The 9,734-nt window shown below is 48.2% G+C and overlaps 4 protein-coding genes across 7 annotated transcripts in view; 1 reads left to right on the top strand and 3 right to left on the bottom strand.

Moving 5' to 3' along the window:
• Positions 1-2,230: 2,230 nt before the first annotated feature.
• Positions 2,231-4,171, bottom strand: LOC126580818 (protein FAM177A1). Its single transcript, XM_050244084.1, has 2 exons — positions 3,786-4,171; positions 2,231-3,063 (listed from the first exon to the last, which is right to left on the bottom strand). The coding sequence occupies exons 1-2, from the start codon at positions 3,984-3,986 to the stop codon at positions 2,710-2,712; spliced, it is 555 nt and encodes a 184-aa protein (XP_050100041.1). The 5' UTR covers positions 3,987-4,171; the 3' UTR covers positions 2,231-2,709.
• A 145-nt stretch (positions 4,172-4,316) lies between these two features.
• On the bottom strand, positions 4,317-4,832 carry LOC126581438 (uncharacterized). Its single transcript, XM_050245098.1, has one exon. It carries the CDS (start codon positions 4,716-4,718, stop codon positions 4,404-4,406), a length of 315 nt encoding a protein of 104 aa, XP_050101055.1. The 5' UTR covers positions 4,719-4,832; the 3' UTR covers positions 4,317-4,403.
• A 734-nt stretch (positions 4,833-5,566) lies between these two features.
• Positions 5,567-7,319, top strand: LOC126581752 (ribokinase). Its single transcript, XM_050245623.1, has 4 exons — positions 5,567-6,024; positions 6,117-6,665; positions 6,733-6,886; positions 6,979-7,319. Exons 1-4 carry the CDS (start codon positions 5,963-5,965, stop codon positions 7,186-7,188), a joined length of 975 nt encoding a protein of 324 aa, XP_050101580.1. The 5' UTR covers positions 5,567-5,962; the 3' UTR covers positions 7,189-7,319.
• The window catches only part of LOC126581751 (uncharacterized), a 4,434-nt gene continuing 1,936 nt past the window's right edge, over positions 7,237-9,734 (bottom strand). For 3 of the 4 annotated variants that reach the window (XR_007609170.1, XR_007609171.1, XR_007609172.1), the window contains 2 exons: positions 8,220-9,734; positions 7,237-7,690 (listed from right to left, as the gene is read on the bottom strand). The exon at positions 8,220-9,734 is cut by the window's right edge and continues 682 nt beyond it. Coding sequence is in view for 1 of the 4 variants with exons in the window: in XM_050245621.1 (XP_050101578.1) it covers positions 8,309-9,734 (1,426 nt within the window). In the remaining 3 variants the exon portion in view is untranslated. Of the gene's footprint in view, positions 7,691-7,966 lie in introns of those variants that run through there. The other variant, XM_050245621.1, reaches the window with a different exon arrangement.

Below are 9,734 nucleotides of genomic sequence, written 5' to 3'. Positions count from 1 at the left end.
TCCTACAGTTTCCATTAATTATCGTCCGAACTTTTCTTTTTTAATGCTCAAATAAAAAATCACAGCAAAAAACATCACCATATCAACCATTATTTTATAAGATCATCCTTGATTCTGCTGTGCCCGAGTTATGTTTTATGAGCATCAATTATCATAAAGTACCGAAACAGCACACCGATAGCACGTTTCCCACAGAGAATATGATGCACGTGAAGAGCAACCTTCCTTTTTTTCTTTCGTTCTCTGCTGCATTATGTCTACGATCCCAAACCACCTCTCCACTCCACGGCGTTGGCAAGGCGGCGAGATGCTGCTGCACGCGCTTTGAAGATGCAAAATAAAAAATCATCAAAAGGAGAAGCAATGTGCAACAAGTAACAAACCACACTACTTACGCCATAATGCTCCTCTTCTCGACGCGACCCGATGACGACGTGGGCCCTCCGGGGAACTCCGGGTGGGGATTGGCGGTTCTACGTGCCGGTTTTCAAGCCATTGACACCGGCGATGTGTTTTTTTTATCGTGATTTTTAGTCAGAAGTTGTCAAGATTATTCAAAAGTGGTGCAGATTTGTAACTGCTTGTTGGTGTGTGTTTCAACGTAAAGCAACATGATAAAATTGTAATTTTATTTGTAATTATGCTCTACTTACATAAAATACTATGATAGTGTCTCCGTTTTGGGAACATTAATTGCTGTAGAAAAGAATGATGTAAAAGAGCTTTAACATTTTATAATTCCTGTCTCTTGGTATCTATTCCAGCATAACTTCAACATCATTTTGTTTTTGCTGAAAAAAATGCATCATCATCGAGCGCATTCTTCCATCCTTTGATGTAAAACGCGTAGTAGTCGCCACTACCATTATCTATACTATCAACAGTAACTGCTCATCCGGGCACTCACGCGCGCCTGCGAACGCGTTCCGTGAGTGTCGAATCCTTCGTCCTTAGAATCATCGTCATCATCATCATCATCATCATCATCATCATCGCAAGGATAACGCGGTAGGACACGTGAAATGACACACGGGGCGTGGCGTCGTGTCGCTGTCTCGCTTTCCCGCTTCTCCGCTTTCCTGCTCACGTTCAGGATTTATGTGCTGGCGCCTCCACAGCGGTTAAGCTACCACCATACCGACCATATGAGGAGCGGCCATGGCCACATGGCGCCTTCACATCACATATATTATCGGGGCACAGGCGGCGTCCATCGCTGGTGCTCCACCAGCGTAAACAGTTTGATTAGTCCTCGTTGACCCCGAACCGCCCCACCCGGGGGATTGTCACATGGAGTGAGAGTCTGTGGAGCCCGTTCACTCATTAGGTCCGGCAGCTGATCGCGTCCTCTACATACTGGAGTCCCCCTGAAGGACCAAGTCGATGGACATGGCAGACAATATAGAATAATGTATTGGACTCTAAAGGATCTGCTCTGCGGTGCCGAGAGCATGGAGCGGAGTTCCACACGTTCCAAGCGGATCGGAATCGATAATCGAAAGCATAGCAGGCCGGTATGTTCTGCAAGGACGACGCGATGGGTTAAGGACACGATGTGCATCGTGTATGTGCTCACTCTCTCGCTCTCTCTTTCTATCACGCTCTAGGAGCCTGGGTGCGAAAGAGTGCACTAGCTGCGTCGTATTGAATTCACATAAATATAAAGGGATCAAATATCCTTTTCGGGGTGGCTTATGTACACACGAGCGTGACACACATATACACATAATTTATTATGTGCCAAAAACTTCCCAAAAACTCCCACCACGCGAACGGGGCCATATATGCGTGCCCGGGGAATAGCGAGCGATGGGCACGAGGCGCAGGTAACCGAAAAGGCTTAGAGAGCCACATGGACGGACGGACGGATGTGCAGGTGCCCGCAAGTGCTGCCCAGAAACTTCACGTATGACGTTGATAAATGGATTTAAACCACACGCACTCCGCCGCAGTTCCCGCAGTTTGAAAGAGAGGCCTCCAAGTTCTTCTGGTGGTTCTTCGAGTGGTTGGTATCGAGGGGTCGATGGCGAAAATAAGTTTTTGTCGTCCACCGCCCACCCACGGACCATTCATTTCCGCTGTTCGGTGTTCCACCGGACATGGCACATGCGGCCACCCGGTTCGACGAGCGACGGTCTGAAAGCCTGCTTGTGGAAATGGAATAAAAACAGGAACGGAACTGGAACCCAAAATATGTGCTCGAACACTCTCCTTTCATTTGGTAATAATATTGAGTTGTTTCATTTATTTCATTTTATTAAAAATACAATCGTTTGTGCTCATCCACATCGCTAGCAAGTTATGCAGCGTCCTAAAGCAAAGTGCCGTTAATATAAATATGCTCACAATTTACAAATATGTTTGTCCTTTACGCGATCCTTATCCTGGCATCACTAACAAAGCCCCGAGGACCGTGGAACGATTCGTACTCAGCTCTGACAAATGATTTGAACAAAACCTTACATCTAAACACTAGATTCTTTTCGTTTGTCATATTCTTTCGGGGGGATACGGTGACCGGCACTGAATCAATTGCATCCGAAGCGATAAACCTCCCTCTATTCCTAAACAAACTGCACGCTTAATTTAGGTCTTTGATTTTACACTCATTTTGGTTTGGTTTACTCTAAACGGTCGCACTGTAATACGTCCATTTAAGTATTATTCAACCACGGCCTCCTCCTCCTCGTCCTCATAATAAATGGTGGTTTAAAACTTTTGAATTTCATTTTCCGTGCTCACTTCCGTTCTAACGGCCGTTTCCGGGTTGGGTGGTTCCGTGGTCGATTTCTTCGCCGTTGGTGGTGGCTGTGTGGATGTCACGTGGTGGGTGCCTTCGCCATTCTGGGGACGGTTCTGTTCGACAAACGTTTGAATCGCACGCTCTTCGGCTTGCTGTTCCGCTTGCAGGCGTTTGAATTCCTCGATTTCGTAGCTGTACTTCGGGGTGGTGATGCCAAGGAAGGAAGCTAGACCCTCGCCAACGTAGTCACATCCGGCCAGGACGGTGCTGCCGATTTTGTACGTTTTGTAACGCATCCAATCGGTCCACTTCAAGGACGACTGCAAGTTGGGAGAAAAAGGACACGGAAAAATGAAATATTTCACCATTCGCAGCGCGCACTAGCGGACTGTAGCGGAAACTTCGACGGCCTACAGGACGGGCAATAAAATATGCAACAGGATGTTGGTCAAATAAATGCTAAAAGATACTATCTCCACAGTTTTGCGCTTAAGTACTTCTGCTCTTTTGAATTGTTGGTAACTGAAGCCACTCCATAATTTAAATGTGGAAAGCATTTTATGAGATTCTCTTGTACTTCAAATGTTTTGGGCTGAAATGGTGGTAATGTGAACGAGGGAATAAAGTTTTGAACTAAACAAGATTTTTAGTTAAAAAAAAGTAAGAGGAAAGCTATTCAACACGCCAACAAGTAACAATTTCCAAGTGGAAAGCATACCAAATCCACAATCATTCCTCATTTTGTTGGTTAATCGGAAACAATAGGTTTTCAGTCGTCTTTTAATCGCTTAGGCCATCCTCAAGAGATGAGTTTTCCAGCATAACACGCTGTACTGTTTGATGGTGCATAGCTTTTCTGTCCTACAATGTTATCCACAAAGGAAACCAAGGCCATGGCTCTATCGGAGGGGCCCGTTGGAGGGGGACGGTCAAGGATGCCACAATAAACAAGCGCCGTTGCTATGAATCACCTTCGACCCCAGATGGCGTCATTTTTCGCTCCTTCTACGGTAAAAGGAATAGAAATCTGTCGGTTTCTTACCTCATCCACGGCCGGGGCTTGATCGGTATGATCCACCTGATCGGTCTCGTCATCATCGCTGTACTCTTCCAGCGTTCCATCGCTGAAATGCAGCACCCTTTTCGGTGCCCGTACCCGTACTTCAACGTCCTTCTCGTTTTGAATGAACGCATCCGACCCACCGTCGGCCTTGGTTTTCAGCGGAATGTCCACTTTCGTCATCGTGCACCACTAATCCGATATGCGGGAGGAATTAAAACACCTTTCACAAGCCCCACAGACGGTTTAAATCGAGATTAAACGCAGAAAACTTCCGCTGATTCAGACAACAAAACACCTCTGCGCAATCAAGCTGCTTGACAAACCACGGCTGCAACCGGGTTGCCAGAATGCAACCCACAGAATGCAAATATTTCCGAGCAAACAAAAATATTCCGCGAAACACGACTTTTTATGCTGCTAAGGGGAAGATTTTAGAAATTATGCTACACTGCAAATTGTTGCCACTTTTTTCTTTCTCTTCTACTGATCCGATAGGCACTATACCGTCGATTGAATTAACTATGTGCCGTTTATTATGCGCCGCTGACCGCCTATTCACATCTTTAGCATCAGAATTACGGGGGGTGCTGTTCCGCCTCAATTCCTAGCCGAGGGCTGCGGGATCCGGAACTTGGACATCTCTACCTCAGCCTCGAAGTAGCTGGTTTGGTTGTAGCTGAAGTACTCGGGCACTTTGTACGTTCCTTTATGGTCCGCTCCCGGTCCAACGGGGCCATCCTTCTGCTGTACGCACCTCGAGCTCAATCCGGGAACCTCGCCACTGGCGGCCGGAGAAGAAGCCGGAGCAGCAGGACCCTTGCCGGATCCGGCAGGAGCAGAGGGCTGGCTATAGGCTCGGGCTGCCACCAAACGGACGAGAATATCGTTTTTCAGCAGGATCTGTCGGATCATCTTGAAATCACACCGGGATGCTGGCGCCAGAGGACAAACTCAAAACACTCGCTGCTGATTATCCAACCACCGTTGTTGTTGCTGCTGATGTTGTTCCCGCGGATTGTCAGCTGTGAGTTTGTCAAAAATCGGCCAACAAGTTCGAAAAGCACCAAAAAAAGAAGTTCATATATATTGAGATTGAAACGTTTTAGGACCCTCGGAACACTTCCTGAATTTGTTACTAAACGACGCTTTTGTTTCTCTGATTTTTTGCAGATTATGCTTAATTTTTTCTCAAACTACTTAAATAATTCACACTCCGGAACAGTTAACGGGAACAGCGGCAATTGGGCTTTTTGCACCTCGCCATTATTTTAATTAATGTTGGTCAGTGAACTGATAATTGCAAATCTTTTTTCTTGCCATGCTTTTGAAGAGCCAATTAAAAGCGGGGTGGAAATAAGTGGAAATTTATTCAATTAAAATAGAGCAAAAGCAACCACGTTAGCGTTATGATTTTTAATTTGGGGCCATAATTAGGAAATAGAAAAAAAATATGTTTATCATGCTGTGGATGACAATTAAATCTAATAATTAAAATTAACAATACACCCAATTCCCTAGACAATTTAATTTATGTACCGCCAATCGAAATCAATAAACACCACTTACAAAAGAACACAAAATCACATACAAGTTTAATGAAAAATCCAAAAAAACGCATAAATCACTGAAAATTACAATTGGCCGGATTTTAATTGGATCAATTTTCCATTCATCTTGAGGTGCGCCCCGGCTGCAGAAAGCATAAGATAAGCATAAGAACAACAGAAGCACACCATCCCTCATCCGCGTTTGTCCTCGTTCGAATCGTCCTGGAAATTAAAAAAAAACAATCGGGATACGGGTAGTGATCACTTTTTGTGCGAAGAACAGCTTCCTTGATCATGAAGATCAGAACCACAGAAACGCGTGTTGGGTCATTGGATTATTGGGTCTAGGAGATTTCGTTGTTCGAGAAGGGAATGGCGAAGGGTGTAGGGTGAAGGGCGGTATGCTGAAGAATATGGCGATGCGACCCTTTTGTTGTGAGAGATGAGATGTTTACGGTGCTCCGCGAGTTGTACAACTTTGCGATAAACGTGTCGCCACCTGTCCCGCCCGTTATCAGCTGTTCGTAGTGCGAGTACCTGTTCCGCGATTAGTGTCGTGCAAAATCTCCGATCAACCTGTACCCCCCAGTGATCTGACCGCGAGAAAAAATGTCCTCGGTCAGCGAATACGACGTGTTGGTGTTTGGATCGTGCATTGTGGATTTTATAAGGTTTGATGCTTTTTACGCTGTGATAAGGGCGGACGAACAAGTCCGCTAACGATTGATGCCTCTTGATTTGTTCTGCTTGTGCCACGGCTTAGCTACGTGCCGCGGTTGCCGCGAAACGGCGAAACGCTACACGGAACACGGTTTGCAACGGGAAACGGTGGCAAGGGAGCGAACCAGTGTGTGGCCGCAGCAAGACTCGGTAGCCGGACGGCCATCATCGCCAAGCTGGGTGATGATGCTTGGGGTCGCGCCTATCGCGACGGCCTCGCCGCCGAAGGGATCAACGTAAGCGAGGTCACTATCGTGCCAGGCGAAAGCACCGGAATTGCACAGATCAACGTAGCCGATGGTGGAGACAATCAGATCGTCATCGTAACCGGAGCGAACAAACGACTGAATGCGGCGGATGCCGAGTCACGGCATGCTCTGTTGCAACGAGCTCGCATACTGATTTGCCAGCTCGAGACACCGCTCGAGGGAACGATCGCGGCCTTACGTGCTTTTAACGGCATCTCGATCCTCAATGCAGCACCGGCAGAGGAGCATCTGCCCGATCCGCTCCTCTCACTGCCGACGATTTTCTGTGTCAACGAAACCGAAGCCGCACTGCTGACAGGGATCCCGGAGATTAACGATATCCCGTATGTGTCCACAGAATGCGGCAGCACGAGCACGGCATCGCTTCTAATTCCGGGCATTCTCTTCTAGACAAGCGAAGACGGCACTGCTCCGACTCCGCGAACTAGGATGCCGGACGGTGATCATAACGTTGGGTGAGAAAGGGGCCGTTTTCGCGGAAAACGGCAGCACCACGGTGTACCATGTGCGACCGAGCAAAGTGGACAAGGTGATCGATACGACGGTAAGTAGAACGAAGAATTTCCTTTCCCAGATTCTAAAATACGATTGAATACGCTCGTTGTCGCACTCGGCCGGCTGGTCTTTTGAACACAGGGAGCCGGAGATGCGTTCATCGGTGCTCTGGCTCACTTTATGGGCCAGCATCCGGATGCAGCGCTGGGTAACTGCATTGCCGCGGCGAACCATGTTGCCGCCTTGTCCGTTCAGAAACCCGGAACGCAGAGCAGCTTTCCACGTGCGGGTGATCTGCAGCTTCCGTTGGACGATTTGAAAGCACTGCAGGACCGTTGGGACAGCGTGTAGAGGCGAGATGTTGTGAGACGGATGTAACTAACGCCTCATGCACCGTGGTCAGTGGTTTTCAGTAGCATTTTATTACAATTATTTCAATTTTCAAAGAATGCAGCAGCAATAAAGTGTCCCCTTAACACAAATCATCTATTGAATGTAGCCTATTGTATGTTGGATTTCGGGTCGCACGACAATGTACAATGAGTCCTTTGTACCTAGGGCGCGCCTGGTTCAACAAGATTTCCATTTCATTCGGTTCCTTTAACGTTCTATTCCTCGTGCAAACAAAGTTTTAATCTAACGTGCGCTTTTGTAACGGGTTGGAGAATATTTTTTTTAAGAAATCGGACTTATTACTACTACCTTCTGCACCCCCTAATGCTCCATCCATCCTTTTGTTTTTCTACTAAACAATGCAGATGAATTGCGGGAAGAATTTATAACATAAAACTAAAACACTCAACACAGCAGAGCACAGGCGAACAAGACACGAACAAAGTTCGGCGCATGGTTTCTGAAACGAAGAAACAAAAGAATGAAAAAATGTATTTATTTAAACGCCAAAAACAAAAGGGATAACCGGAGAAATATGGAAGTTGCAAGACGAACAGAACGGTGCTAAGGTTATTAGAGATTAACTACTTCTCAAAGCGAGTGAATAAACTCGCCTGTTGAGTGACGTCATAGCGAAAAGAAGAAGCAACTCCGCAGCGAAGAAGCAATTCAAAATTAATTTACAAAATACCAAGGTTAGTCGAACTCGGAATTTTCCAGTGTACGACTCGCAAAATGGATTAGTTATCACGTTTTTATTTTAAAATTATTCTCTAACCAATCAACCGCTAGCACGCTTCCTCCTTTGCTAGAAGATTCAATCAGTCGTTGTAGCGGAATTTCCTTCAAATCATGAATTTGGTCTATTATTTTGCGCACCGAAGGGCACCGGCTGAACGGTGGTTCCTCGTTTCGTTTCGTTTTTTTCTGTTCGTCTGGAGCAACCGCAGGTTTACCATAGTTACGCGCGACCAAAATCATATAGTTACCTGATATTACATTTTACAACTCAAAGTAAACGGCACCCTTGGCGGCTACGCTGTGTTTCGTGTGTCGTGTGATCTGGGAGGGAGGAAAATTAGGTGGCGACTTCGGTCGCCCGCTTGGACCCGGTCAAATCCACTGTACTGATCGGGCGCCCTTGCATCTCCACGCAACTGTTGTCCGTGTTGATAAAATCGACGATCGTCAGCAGTGTTTCGATTTCGGCTGGGGTCGCGATCGTCACCGGAGCACCCACCAACCGGCAACTGTGGCCCTCTACGTTGATCACGTACGTATCGTTCCGGAAGATAACTGTCCGATCGTACTGCACATTGAACCGCCCGGGAACCGAAGCCTTGCGGCGGAACATGATCCGGGTCGGTTCGTAGTTGTGCTTCTCGTCCTCCGGGACGACATTATCCTGGGTGGCACCGCAGAACGTTTCCTCACCCGGCTTTACCACCGTCTTGCGCTTCTCCAGCACCGTCCGTAGCGACCACACGTCGGACGGTAGACGAATCGAGTCCGCCACATTCCCTAGCGCGATCATCGACATGCTCATGGTGGGTTTCTTGGGCACTGTTAACAGGTTCTTGCAGTTAATGACGTTCCACGTTTCGTAACACGTGATACGCTTTTTCCTAACATCCACCGCACGTCCAGCGGCCGTTAGCTTTTGTTGCCCCATCGCCGTCTGTTGCTGTGTGGTTTGTGATTGTGGAAGTCGTTGCGGTAGCCGAGCGGATGATGCAGAAGCCGCCGTAGCCGATGGGATTGTTGCAGCTGCCGCACCCGGCGTTGACCTTCCCAGAATGGCCTTACCACCGGAGGTGACAGAGGGCGAGCCAATGGGACGCTTGGTGGGCGAATTTTCGTTCGACGAAACCAACAGCACATTGTTGTCCGGATCGGTGAGATCGATCGAATAGTGGTTGTTGGTGGCGGTGGCCGAAAGCTTCGACTGTGGTCGATCCTGACCCAGCTTCATCGTGGCGTTCAGTATGCGTGGTGGCTGATTGCTACGCTTCAGTGGCGTTCCTCCACCACCGCTGGCCATCGTATACCGACCGTTCGGACCGAGTTTGTACAGAACGTTGTTCGTTTTGTGGCCTGCGCCACCGGTGTCTCCATCCAACGCTGCACCACCATCACCATCCTTGCCAAAGTTCTCCTTGGCTTTGGCCGAGTTTGGTGGACGACCTCGGGGCCGTCCGCCCGGTGACGTTACCGATTGCATCCGTACGACCGTCTTGTTCGCGCCCCCGGCCGTGACGATGTTTTTCTGCAGCACATCCTCCACATCGACCTCGCTGGCACCGCTGTTGCTTTGGTTTTGCCGGATGTCCTCGGCGCGCTTCTTCATCAGCGCTACGTGCCGTTCCCTCGGTGTCCGGCCGGGCGTCATTTCCGCTTGCACTGGAATCGCCCGTTTACGCTCCAGGATGCTGGCCACCAGTTTGTTGTTCGTTTTGCCCTCGTTCCGCTGATCATCGCCCGCTTCCTCCAACTCGGACCGATCG

The sequence above is a fragment of the Anopheles aquasalis genome, chromosome 2, assembly GCF_943734665.1.
Source record: "Anopheles aquasalis chromosome 2, idAnoAquaMG_Q_19, whole genome shotgun sequence".
NCBI classification, from domain to species: Eukaryota; Metazoa; Arthropoda; class Insecta; order Diptera; family Culicidae; genus Anopheles; species Anopheles aquasalis.
The sequence above is the reverse complement of the archived record's forward strand: the minus strand, read 5'-3'. Positions and strand labels throughout refer to the sequence as shown.

Excerpts from the sequence above, each read along its gene's own strand:
- LOC126581752 (XM_050245623.1), top strand. The coding sequence starts at position 5,963 with ATGTCCTCGGTCAGCGAATACGACGTGTTGGTGTTTGGATCGTGCATT. Across the intron at positions 6,025-6,116 it reads TGCATTGTGGATTTTATAAG|CTACGTGCCGCGGTTGCCGC; the intron begins GTTTGATGCTTT and ends GCCACGGCTTAG. Across the intron at positions 6,887-6,978 it reads ACAAGGTGATCGATACGACG|GGAGCCGGAGATGCGTTCAT; the intron begins GTAAGTAGAACG and ends TTTTGAACACAG.
- LOC126581438 (XM_050245098.1), bottom strand. The coding sequence starts at position 4,718 with ATGATCCGACAGATCCTGCTGAAAAACGATATTCTCGTCCGTTTGGTG.
- LOC126580818 (XM_050244084.1), bottom strand. The coding sequence starts at position 3,986 with ATGACGAAAGTGGACATTCCGCTGAAAACCAAGGCCGACGGTGGGTCG. Across the intron at positions 3,064-3,785 it reads AAGCCCCGGCCGTGGATGAG|TCGTCCTTGAAGTGGACCGA; the intron begins GTAAGAAACCGA and ends CCCAACTTGCAG.